Here is a 14,082-nt window from a genome sequence, read left to right on the forward strand (position 1 = left end):
AACATATCCAAACATCAGAGAGCGATATTTGTTGACTTTTAAAACATGTTCAACCATCAATAACTATTGCCTGTATATTATAAGATAAGAAAAACGATGTAAATTTATGATATTACTACATATCCAAACTTCAGAAAGCGATCTTTGTTGACTTTTAAACATGTTCAGCCATCAATAACTATTGCCTGTATATTATAACATAAGAAAAACGATATTAATTTATGATATTACAACATATCCAAACAAGCAAAACATCACAAAGTGATATTAGTTTTATATTTTTTTTACCTGTTCAACCATCGAATATTATTCCTATAAGTCATGCCTGTACATATATCTGGTTATTGTTGTATTCGTTAATTTACAGTCTATTTATATTAAGTGATGATATTTTTATTTTTTTTCAACCTTTAATAAAACAGTCAACATGGAATTAATGTCCTTGTATATTGTATAATGTATTAGAGTGAGAGTTAAACTATTTGTGAGTGATAGCAATTTATGATATTTTATCATGTTAAAATATTACTATTAAAACACAATGTCATTTTCGTCTGTCCGCTTGACTGTAATGTCTGTTTTGTGAAAGATCTCATTGATTTAGTACGGCTTTGCTTTATGGTATTAAAGATATCTACATAAACATGGCCTTTGCCTTGTAATTATATACATAGATTCGTTATTTTATTCAGATATTCTAGTAATTCATGGGAGTCTTAATTACGCAAAATGAACACATCAACAATAAGATTCATTTCCCGTAGAGGGCTTTAGAGCATCGACTTAATTTTAACAATTGTAACTGTTACAAATTACACAGCAAAGACTGGACACAAGTTATAGTAACCTACAAAATCATCTCCTATGCTAGGCACACTACAGGGTTTGATACCAGTCATTTAGAAATCATAAATAAATTAAAACGCAGTCGAGTTGACTTTTGTTTTAAAAGTTGATTTGCAAATCAATAAATAAAAAAAAGTTTTTGTAGGAATTATGGATTTAAAAAACCCCAACAAATCATTTATGTCAACGGTTTCCTTGCAAATATAGCTTCGACACTCAAGGTGTTAAGTTCCCTGGAATATGTCATGACAACATCGAAGTCTCCGTACGTGCAACCTTCTGAATGAATTGACGTCGGGTGCTGCCCCTCTAATCCTCTAAGTTTTACTTTTGTTTACATGAGACCAATCCAACAGCTACCTGCGTACTTAAGTTTTCACTACAACATATTCCACGGCTGCAGAGATCGTAAGTGAGCGTGACTCCTGGAGTATCGAGGGGGCCTCCCAAAAGACAACGTATTATGATGTTTCGACCGTTAAACTGGAAAACTTACGCTTTTAATTTCGTTGGCTAGTTATTATTGGTTTGCTTTCCGAGACGATTGATAGTTTACATATAACGTCCACATACCAAAGGCGTAAGCAATTCTATTACAAATATGGACAAAAAGGCGGGAAATCTAAATACTCATGACTTAATTTCTAGTTTTTCGTGTAGTTTCTTGTCTGTCAAATCCGTCAGTAAACTAACAGGAATGTTGATCATGAGTTCTTCCCTCATTTTTTTCAGTTCACGGATTTTTCGCTTATTGAATAATCGCTTTAAATGCATAATCAGTCGCACCGGGCCTGCCACCAGGATACGATCTAGCAGCGGCGAGTGAAAAATGTTGGAATCGCAGTTAAATCGTAGAAAGATCGTGCGTTCTATGACACTAAAACGGAACAAAACACAATAACATTTGTTTTGATATTCACTTCAACTAAGAGAATTTGTGATGCACCACATCCCTCCCCTCCCCCCCGTTTCCATCAAATATTGAAGCTGCTTAGGATAGGAGATGGCGCATTGATACACATGTGAGATATTTAGTGGATTTTACAAATATCACGACGTCATTCTCGAAAAGAAATATTTATTCAATTAGGAATAATTCGGACAGGAAAGGAAAATAAGATAAAATACAATAAAAATAATATTAGGCAAAATTAACACTGATATACGAACTGAACATTCAGAAAAAATCTTTATATATAGTGAAGATGAAGCAAGCAGAATTATTTTATAGCTTCGAGTTACTTCCCTGTCTACGTAGGAATCTCTTATTTTCATAGACTTTTCGTCCCATAAATTGGACTCCAATTTCGGTACTAATTTCTTGGATGGAAGTATTACCGTAGTGGAATATTTCATTTACAAGCAAATAACAGTAACAGTGGTAATAATGGAATTCAACTAATTGCTGCCCTCAAATAAATAACAAACAATACAAAGACACAGCAGTAATACAAACAAGAGGTCCAGAGGGCCTGTATCGCTCACCTGAATACTTAAGCAGCCAAAGCAAACTATTCTCATCAAATATTATATTGCACTACAAACATTTCCCTCGCAAACTTTGTCGGTTCTATCTGGTGAAACTACCAGCTAAATAATATTATAAGATTCTATGCATTTTGGTTTTTTTTCAGAAGTAGTTTGACATATTTTCCCCTGTGACCTTGTAAGTAGGTCAATGTCATTCTCCTTCTCAAACGTTATAAGCTCTATCCCAAAAAAGGCTACCAATCTAACCTATGAATCCATTCCTTTTGGTTCTTTAGAACAAATTGTTTGATATGTTGTTGACCTCTGTGACCTTTAAAATAGGTTGAGGTCATTTTCATTTGCAATCTTTAGTGAGCTCTATCCCAGGAATCCAAATATGAAGATTCCATACCTTTTAGTTCTTCAGGAGAAGTGGTTTGAAGCAATTGACATATTGAACCGCTGTGACCTTGAAAGTAGGTCAATGTCATTTTAATGGGGTAACATTTTAGCACTCCATTCCTAGGTACCTACTGGCAAAATAGCATGATCCTATGCCTTATAGAACTTGAGAAGAATATTGTTTAAGAGGAAACATTATAGCACTCCATCCTAAGTATCGACTTGCAACATATTATGACCCTGGACCTTATGGGGCTTGAGAGGAATATTGTTAAAGTTTTTAACATATTTGACCCCTGTGACCTTGAAAGTAGGTCAAATATCATAACACTAAGTCATCAAGTTCTTCAGAAGAAGTCGCTCAGAGAAAAAGTTGACGGACAGACGGACAACGGACGCTGCAGTGCGGCATAAGCTCACATTCGCATGGCCTTTTGGTCCCTGTGAGCTATTAAAATGACTATTTAGAGTTTCATTTTTAATTTTTTTAATTGTGTTTTCTGCATGAATAGAAAATCATAAATAATGTGCAAATATAATACCATTTAAAAGTATGTAATTGGATGTTTTTATTTTTTGGAAACGAACTTTTTGAGTTACAAAACTTAATGCAGATAATTTCATGCAACACACTCTTAAATATTGATAGTGTTTTTCTGTCTGATTCTCTCTCTCTCCCCCTTCTCTTTAACTACCTCTTAATGTGTGCATATGATTAATTACGTGGCGCAAAAATGTCTTCAAGAAATATTTCATCATTGCACAAATTGTAATAATATATTTGAACTTGATGGTACTGGAAATTTTCCTTAAGATGACATGAAATATTTCAAAATAAATCCTTGAAAACTAATTAAATAAATAAAACGAAACCGTCAGTGCAGTTCACTAGTTAATTCGTTGATCAGTTCAATGATCAGGCATTGTCGGTTCAAAAACCATATGACTTTAAAATGTCATAAACACCAATTGATCAATTGTTCAAATGTCTCTACAAAATGAATCGATATTTGAGAGTGTTTATTAGACATTGATGAATTGTTTGTGATGATATTTACATAATGTAGTATTGTACGACGAGGTCAAGTGTTTATCATGTACTCTTTCCTCATGTTACAGTCTCATGACGTGTACGGTACCGTCCTCACACCCGATCCACACGTTCCCGCACGTGTCCACACCCACCGCTATAGGGCTGATCACTCCATGTTTCTGATCCAGGAGACACGTGGCCTGTGTACTATCTCTAGGTAGGACATACACCTGGTTGTTAGTGTAGTCCGGTACAAATAGTCTGTCGTACTTGTCACGTGACATATTACGGATGTCCCTACTACCAATCTGCTGGCCGTTGTTGAGTTCACCAGACCATTTATATTTGGTTGTACCGGATCTGTCTGTTATGATTGATACATTATCATAGTCCGACACTGCAATGTCTCCTGACGACAAACATGTTATACACCACGCCTTCATTCCACACGTCACCTTCCTCACAATCGTACCTGTCTGATTCAGTACCACTATGTCTGCTGTGTTTGTATTAACAAACACCTCGTCCCTCTCCCCGATGCTGATGTCGTATGCTTTATGTGGTCTAATGTCAGCAAATGTTGTCACTTGTTTGTTGTGTAGTGATAGTTTATATACAAATGTACTAAATGGATCAATGGTCATAAGTATGTCTTTTGTCCCGACAATGTTGGTTTTGTGCGGACAGAAGTCCAGTTTAACTGTCTCTTTGGCCACAGCCTCACTGTTGATCAGTACCAGACCCTCGTATTCATGTATTGATAACCACGCGTGACTATCGTCGACTGGACTTATATCCAATATTTGATTTTGCTGAGAAACAGTAAACTTAGAGAGACGTTGAACGTGTTTACTGTCGATGTCTGTCTTCTCGTACTGGTCCCCGTGGTGTAATTCACCTAACATTTTCGTCAACAGGATGCGGTTGATATTTCCGAGAACAAAGCTTGGTTGTTTTGGTGAAACATGTTTCATCTTAAAGTCATACAGGGGCAGAGTTTCCCTCAATGACATTTCCGTTTCAAATATGGATACACTAGATGTATCCGTCATTTCCGCCTGTTCAAGCAGACGCGTCAGCTCTTCGACATTTTTCTCCGATCGTTGAATATCTTTCTTGTACAGCAGTGATTCCTCTTTTTCCAAAGATGCTAACTCGGCTAGCACTGCTTCCGCGATATAATCTACTTCTGCCTTTAACTTAGTCCTCTGTGAGTTTACCTCTTTCCTCGTTGTATCAATGTTGTCTTTGAACGTTTTGTTCACGCAATGTCGCTTGGACGTCTCGGCCTTGAAATTTGCTATTTTATCAGCTAACGTTGTCATATGTTCCTTAAAATGTTCCTTTTTAACAGACAGTTCGTCTTCAAAAGGTTTCCAGTTGTGCTGTTTATGAGTTTTAGATAAACATATCGAACAAATCAATTCGTTGCAGTCTGAGCAGAACATATCACACAGTTTACCGGGATGTAGTTTACATACCTCTGGCACAGGCTTGTCACCCTTACGGTTAGCCTTCCCTATCGACACGACGTCATCGTTTTTAGTTTTTCTTCCGCGTGTATGGGTTTCCTTACACCGGTCACATAAATTCTCCTGACAATCGTTACAGTACCATCTTACCCCGTCTTCACTGTCACACAAAGCACATGTGTAAGTAACGGGTTCTTGGGCACGCCGTACGGATCTGTTACTTGCCATGGTGTTGGTACTTAACACACAAACAGTGAAATACTACCATTTGTTTCTGGGTCGGTACAACTATAACTATACACTTCCTTGTTACGGTTATACCACGTGACTTGACCGACAGACAGTATAATGTCCCGGACTCCTGGCGCTAGGCCAAAATAATCTAACTTAAAGGCAGATCTTGCTATCATACGTTACCATCATTACATGTGTGTATTAGACATACATTTAAGTTGTGATTTGTTCTTGAACTGTGTCCCTTCGACCAAACATTTAGACTTTCAAAAGAAAACGACTAGTGCTGAATACATATGATGAAGAAGCTGTATGAGGCAATAATCTTTTTGGCAAATTTTATGCATTACTTAATGTTAAAGGTGTATCACATTTATTTGTGTTACGTTCATCTCATGTATATTACATATAACGAGCTGGTCGCCGCCAAACTAGCCCGGTAACAGTACAGAAGTGGCACGAAATTCCCGTTAACGTCATTTGACGTCACAAAACAGTTTATGCACAGGGGTTCGTCACAAATGTCTAAAATTAACAAATGATTTACTGTTGAATCAAAGCACATCAAGGCACAACTAATTAATTATCTTAGTTTGATGTGACTCATAGCAGTGTAGCCAATGTTTATTTCAGACATATGTCACAACCCCTGTACAATGATACAGATGCTTGTTAATTTTAACTTTCTGCCCCACTTTTCACTTAAGATCCACGATATCACACAGTTGTGATGACTTATGTTCATCTACTAAGTTTCGGAAAGCGTAAATACTACTGCATTATTATTTATACTATATATACCCTGTTTGAACAAAGAACATTTCTAACCCCCTAAAATAAAGAATCGTTACTGTAAAGTTGACACTTGAGTGTTTTGAATTGTTTTCAACCCCACTACAACATCTGTTTGTTATACATATGTATATTCGAGTTTTCGTGTAATGACTGTTACTTGTGACTCAATAATATTTGTGTATTTTACTTTTTTAATATACATAATGTCAATATGAAAATTGTTGATGGGTTTTGTATATTTCGACCCATGATAAATATGACTCGACTTTATAAAGAAAACGTACCGCCTCGGTCGGAGAAGCACACTCACAAAACAGTGTGGTAGCTGTGGACGCTTACTCTGTCAGAGATGACAGGGGACTACACATATGATCCCTTCCTCCATGATGCCAGGAGCGGATAGTCAGGATACTTGATGTTTTTCATTATGCTATAAAACGTTATTCATATTACAATAAGTATAAAACAATTAATTGAAACTCATATTTTACTATCTTTTTGGACCTGATGTAAGCGCGCAGGGGTCTCAATTTGGGAGGAAACTAGAGTGCTTTTATTAAAAAAGAAGAATGTATAATCCACTGCACCCCCGACCACCCGATGTTTGCATGCTTTAAGGAGTTAGGGCGAACGTCATATACAAACATGATATGTGATCACCATGGTATGCACACCAATACCTCTGTTTCAATTTTGAAAATAGGAAGGATGTCATAATCAGTAGATACATAGCCCTAGCTATTAACATTATTGGTACAGGTAAATAGGAAGGATGTAATAGTCAGTAGTTACATAGCCCTACCTATTGATGTTATTGGTTCAGGTACCGTCGTGACAATCGATCCACACGTGTCCACACCCACTCTTTCAGGGGTAACCAATCCCTGTCTCTGGTAAAGGACATACACCTGGTTGTTCCTCAGCTCTCGTACACAGACTCTGTCGTACTTGTCAGATGATATTTTATGGCTACTCCTACTACGAACCTTTTGGCGATTGTTGAGTCCACCAATTGATTTATATTTAGTTATACTTGAACTGTGAACTATGATTGATATATTATACCATGCCGACATTGCAACCACTCCTGACGATAAACATGCAGCAAAATACACATTTGTTTTAAACGAAAAGTTCGAATAGGTACCATTTATTTGTATTGTAAAAGTAAAATGCCACATCAAACAAAATAAAAGTACTCCATTTTAGGTTTCCTCACACAACTTAAACAAATGTAACTATAGGTAATTTGGTGTATTTTGGAATCAAACAATAAACAACGACAATACGTTATATGTTTAGCAAGTGTTCTATTTAAAACGTATTTACATCACATCGTACATTTATATCAATAAAATAGCATGATAGTTTAATCGCGTTTTTAAACTAAACCAAGGAAATAATTACATGTAACCTTAGTTAGTTTATTTAATGGGCAAGACAAACGTTTCAATACATGCTTGCTCATTCAAGTGTGAACTCGTCATACATCTAGCATGTAAAAGTGCGTTCAACATGTACCTTTAATAGTTTATATTTCACAACTGTGTATTCTGGCTTCCTTTAAAAAAAATCGGTATTACTATGGTGCTGTAGGGATATCTTTGTCAATCTGTACAATAGAGTACAAAAACAGCTCTAGCATGTCACCGTGAACACTGTTCTTATGACAAAACTATCCTTTTTGGTCGCAGCTATGGATAATTTGTAGGTCTAAAACAGGGAAGCATAGAGCTCCCCAAAGGGTTAAATAAATATCCGACTATTTAGTTAACCGGATAACAGTTGACAACCTAAACTAAAAACAACGTCGTTTTCGTCCATATGTCGGCATCACGTCTGTCCGCTTGTCTGTAATGTCTGCTTTTGACAGATCGCCTTGATATGTGATTTAGTACGACCCTGCTTGATGGCATTTAAAATCTCTACATAAAGTCGGATATATAAGTATTTCATGGGTGTCTTAATTACGCAAAACATATGTGATGAACAAAACAGCATCTTATTCATTTCTCATCAAGAATTTAGAGCACCAAATTGATTGTAAATCTGATTTGACTTTTTAAAAACACATTTTATTGTTAATGAGTATACATCAAAGACTGGACATAAGTTATTGTAACCTACAAAACTTCCCTCTTATAACAGTAACACAACAGTGTTTGATACCAGTCATTCCCCTCTTATTTCAGTTACAGAACCGGGTTTGTTACCAGTCATTTATTCTCCTCTTATTCCAGTTACACAACCGGGTTTGATACCAGTCATTTAAGAATTAATTACAACGCAGTCGAATAAAAGGTTGGAAAATTGAATGGCTGGAGTTATTTGTTGTCGTTACATTTTCGTCCCCTTTAAATCTAAATATAATTACACAACACGAAGTGGTAGTACACCATGCCAGGGTTGTTGGTATGCGTAAAAATGATTAAGCATAAAGGAAGTCAAAAAGATATATATTTACCTTTCTATCGAAATGTTATTTTCAGTTGATTTTCAAATAATTTTATAAAAAGTTCACTTTGTTGGATTTGGATTTTTGACAACAAGTCATTTATGTGAACGGTTTCCTCCCTAACAATATGGCATTGATATTCCAGGGGGTTCGTTCACTGAAATATGTCATGACAAAATTAAAGTCTCTGCTATTTTCTAAATGATACAAGTACGCTAGTCAATCAAACAGCTACATTTGTGCCTTATATTTCACCATGATATTTCCATGGTTGATAAACGGTATAAACAGTTATGATCCCAAAGAACCTTCCACTAAGTTTGTTTGACTTGAAGTAATATCCGTTATATATAGAAGATGGACCAAGCAGATGGATTTTGTAGCCCAGAGTTACTTCCCCTGTCTACCTTTGAACCGTTTAGTGCTCTCTTCATTTTCATAGACTTTGTGGCCCTTAAATTGGATTCTAACTTCGGAGCTATTCTTTAGACGAAAGTATTGGCGTAGGCTTGGCAGTATAATAGTCATGAGTTCGAATTCTGCAGTACTTCTGTTCCCCCTTTTCATTCCGATTTTCAAAACACTCAATTTTCACACAACTATAGTTCTGTAAAATGCATCATCACATATATTTTTAATAAATACTTCTTTAAAAATAAATATTCACAACATTATCAGCGGAAATAATGGAATTTAACTCATTGGTACCCTTTCTTTTTAATGAATTGCAAAGAAAACAAAGACCTAATACCTATACAAATACTTTATTTAGAGCTTCACAGTTTAGTTAGTTTTATACATGAACAGAGAATAAGAAAAGTATATACAAATCTAAATCCATTGAACACCTTGTATTTAGATGTTTGTATTGTTTGGAAACGAACTTTTCGAGTAAAAAAACCGTAATGAAGATGTTTTATATAGCACGTTCTTAAATATTGACAAAGTGTCTGTCTGTCTGTCTGTCTGTCTGTCTGTCTGATTCTTTTCTCTCTAACTATCTCTTCATATATGCCTATAATTAATTACGTGTCGCAAAAATGTTTTAAACAAACATTTCATCATTATGACAATCATAATAAGATATTTTAACATTATGGTACTCGATCTTTACCTTAAGATGACATGAAATATTTCAAAATAAATCTTTATTAACTGAGTAAATAAAAACAATACCTAATCCCACATATAGATAAAACAAAACCCTCAGCGCAGCTCACTATCATTGATTGATCAGTTCCATGCTCAGGCATTGTCGGTTCAAAATCCTTATATAACTTTAAAATGTTTTTCAAATATGTCATTTACACCAATTGATCAATTGTTCGAATTATTCTAAAATATGAATCGATATTTGAGGGTATTTTTCAGACATTGATGAATTGTTTGTGATGATATTTACATAATGCAGTATTGTACCACGAGGTCAAATGTTCACCATGTACTATATCCTCATGTTACAGTCGGATCACGTGTACGGTACCGTCCACACATCCGATCCACACTTTCCCACATGTGTCCACACCCACCGATGTAGGTTTGGTCACTCCACGTTTCTGATCCAGGAGACACGAGGCCTGTGTACTATCTCTCGGTAGGACATACATCTGACTGTTAGTGACATTTGGTACAAACAGTCTGTCGTACTTGTCACGTGGCATCGTACATATGTCCCTACTACCAACTTTTTGACCGTTGTTGAGTTCACCAGTCCATTTATATTTGGTTGTACCAGAACTGTCTGGTACGATTGATACATTATTTAAGTCCGACACTGCAATGTCTCCTGACGACAAACATGTAATACACCGCCCATCCATTCCACACGGTACCTTCCTCACAATCGTACCTGCATGATTCAGTACCACTATGTCTGGTGTGTTTGTACTAACTAACACCTCATCCTTCTCGTTGATACTGATGTCGTATGCTCTATGTGGTCTGATGTCAGCAAATGTTGTCACTTGTTTGTTAGGTAGTGATAGTTTATATACAAATGTATTTACTGGGTTACTGGTCATAAGTATGTCTGTTGTCTCGACCATGGTGATTCTGTGCGGACAAAAGTCAAGTTTTACTGCCTCTTTGACCACACCCTCCCTGTTGATCAGTACCAGACCCTGGTATTCGTGTATTGATAACCACGCGTGACTGTCGTCGACTTGACTTATATCCAATATTTGATTTTGTTGCGAAACAGTAAACTTAGAGAGACGCTGAACGTGTTTACTGTCGATGTCTGTCTTCTCGTACTGGTCCCCGTGGTGTAATTCACCTAACATTTTCGTCAACAGGATGCGGTTGATATTTCCGAGAACAAAGCTTGGTTGTTTTGGTGAGACATGTTTCACCTTAACGTCATACAGAGGCAGAGTTGTCCTCAATAATATTTCCGTTTCAAATATGGATACACTAGATGTATCTGTCAGTTCCGCCTTTTTAAGCAGACGCGTCAGCTCTTCGACATTTTTGTTCAATCACCTTGAAAAAGGAGTTTATGATATTTCCAAATGTGTAGCATACTTACGGAAGCAGTTGATTGTGACCACCGTCCTGCTTGTCTTGATCATTCTTGTAAAAGGGAGTAGGTGTCATTCACAGTCATAGCACTCTCTTTATTTTCAAATTGAAAATTTCATTCCCGAAGGTAAATGTGACACCTTACCTTTGTGTGGTAACCTCAATGTCCAAACTCATTTGAGCCCCGGACACCAGTTCCATTAATCTGTCATCATAGTCCAATTCTCTTCCATCTACTCGTAGAACAATGGCCCCATCACCAGGCGAACCAAAATTGTATTGCCTAACGAACACCACCAACACCTAGTTTCATCAAAAGTAAACAACTCAGAAAGGAAGTTTAATCAAATAACTACGATGCAACGGATTTTACACTGGTCCTTTGATAAAAACTCACTCCCAAATTAGAACAGTAATGTTGAAGATGAGTTGATGGACTATAGCTCTTTCATCACCAGCAATGCCATTTTTGATCATTTACACTTCATTTCTAGCTTAGATCCCTCTCATTGCAGATGAGACAGCCAAGGTCAACACTGTTACTGTACTGCTGGTACTCCGAGAACAAAATTCAAAAGCATTCTTAGCTTGCGAATAAGTTTGTCTTACATTTATGAGTTTTAAATACGATTTTGAAATTCAACTTCTTATAAAAACATATAAAAGATTAGTTGGATTTGCGAGTGGTGATAAATAACAACCATTTATTACCGTTATGAAAATTCGTAAATTGCTTGATGCTTTCAGATCTATACAGTGAGTCCACGTTATGTTGAAGGTGGATGTTCGGTGTAAGTTATACTTAGTATAAGGGATACGGAACTATAAGATAACCTTGGCTATTTTCCGAATTGTTAAAATCATGAACCATCCCTATTTGTGAGGCGTCGACCTTATATATACGCGAATACATAACTATACTTTAATTACACCGACATAATGATTGCTTGTCTCTGTAACAAATATGTGGAAATTGGCAACTCTGTAAGACACAACTTTTGTTTTGGTTACTCGAATTTTTAGGAGGAGGAGAGAATGGATTACTATTCGTTGTGATTGATCCGGTGAAACAACCGAAGACTGTAATATAGAACATATCTGTCAGTGGCGAAATGATATCAGAGATGTATGGTTTGGGTGTTTGACCGGGGTAATTGTCTGATAAATTTCTGGTGGCTAATAAAAGTTCTGCCCCAAAATTGTATCAAAGATACACGATTTCTATATTTATAATATGGAGTTGATATTTATATGATATAATATATTTACTTAATAACCTGATTTATCACACACCTGTTGAATATAACGAAAGGGATAAAGGCGATTGTCAGCCCATGAAATACAAGATCTTGTACTGAACACTCTTTCAATACAGATGTTGCACTACCCTAGCAGTCGAGGTTTTTTTAGTTTTTTTTTATAGGTAATACTAATTTTAATTTTCCATGACCCGGGTTTCAACAATCGTACAAGTATAGTGTCCTAGCACAATAGGATTCTCATTCAATGTACATTTTCTCCATTCTATCATACATACATACACTCACACATGTATTCACATTTTTACACGCACACATACATGCATAAATGTATATTCACATGAATACATGTATATCAATGTATTCCTACAATTTCTACATCGTTCTAACATTTTACATCGATACGTAGCGGTACATGCAAATGCTACTTACATTCCTTTCGTCCTTGATCTTTTTCTTCTTTTCAACTTTAAACAGTCACTCGTACATACATTCTTCTCTACTTATTTCCGTAAGCATAGATACTTGAATATAAATGCATGAAGCTATTCATTTCCTCCTTTTAATCCTTTTCTTACTGACTATGCAACTTCTTCATAAATCATTTAGTCATTATAATTAAATATAGTTTTTTTTTTATAGATAACAAGGACAAGGTCAGTTTATTAGTTAATTATCACACATTAATAGCCTGATCAATTGTATTCATCTTTTTACTGTATAAAACTAAGACGAACTGTAAACACATTATTATATACCACGGACATACGTCTAATTACTATAATGTAATACATAAAAAATTCACACGTACCAAACATTAATACAGTATGATATGGATAAAGTGTACGCTTCCGGTTGTTACCAACTCAATTATACATCCAATGTTTTTATCCCGGTTCAGTAGAACACATGGTTTTTGTAAGTAAAAAATCATAATTCTTGTAAAAGTGTTCGATGTGTTGTCTTAACGTTCCAAGTTTTGATTATCTGACAAGCAACAACACAGGTAAAGTGAGCGTCAGCCTCTCAATTCGGAGTCCCATATTACAAAAAGTTGTCAACCCCCCCAACCCCCCTCCTTTCCTGCACTTATACCCTAAAATATGTTTATGGAAATGGTTCTATTTTATTGCTTTCATGTAAAAGGGGCTGGTCGGGGAAAAAAATTCCAAAATAAAATAAATGGGTCTAAATGCGTTCTCTGGCCTTCCAAATGTTATACCACGGCAATATGATGGTCGATATCTGCTTGCAATGTCCAGTTGTTGGCAGTGAAGATAACAACAATAGCACGCCGTCTATCAGGCATGTCGGACTCAACTAGCGGACAAGACAGCAATACTATACGTAAATATTTGTTTTCAAAAGTCATGTATGATGCAAGTGTAGTATTCCTACCTATATGTTGTTGTTATATATAACGGTATTGATACCTCGTGCCTGTCATGACTTTTGCATGCATCTTTTTCTATCGCCGCGATGTTTACATTTGGCCTTGTTGATGACGCGCATGCGGTAAAATTATATCACTGATCATGGTCAATTGAGAGTTTTAGACTGTCAGGTAACGATTTAGGATTTCTTTAATATAATTAT

General features: G+C 36.0%; 2 protein-coding genes across 2 annotated transcripts; both read right to left on the reverse strand.

Annotated features, from left to right (window-relative positions):
* Positions 1 to 3,188: 3,188 nt before the first annotated feature.
* On the reverse strand, positions 3,189 to 5,451 carry LOC110452774. Its single transcript, XM_021501451.1, has one exon. The coding sequence runs from the start codon at positions 5,449 to 5,451 to the stop codon at positions 3,832 to 3,834; it is 1,620 nt and encodes a 539-aa protein (XP_021357126.1). The 3' UTR covers positions 3,189 to 3,831.
* Positions 5,452 to 10,164: 4,713 nt separating this feature from the next.
* On the reverse strand, positions 10,165 to 10,989 carry LOC110452776. The gene has a single exon (XM_021501452.1). The coding sequence runs from the start codon at positions 10,987 to 10,989 to the stop codon at positions 10,165 to 10,167; it is 825 nt and encodes a 274-aa protein (XP_021357127.1).
* Positions 10,990 to 14,082: the final 3,093 nt, after the last annotated feature.

Source organism: Mizuhopecten yessoensis, unplaced genomic scaffold (genome assembly GCF_002113885.1).
Source record: "Mizuhopecten yessoensis strain PY_sf001 unplaced genomic scaffold, ASM211388v2 scaffold6863, whole genome shotgun sequence".
Lineage (NCBI taxonomy): Eukaryota > Metazoa > Mollusca > Bivalvia > Pectinida > Pectinidae > Mizuhopecten > Mizuhopecten yessoensis.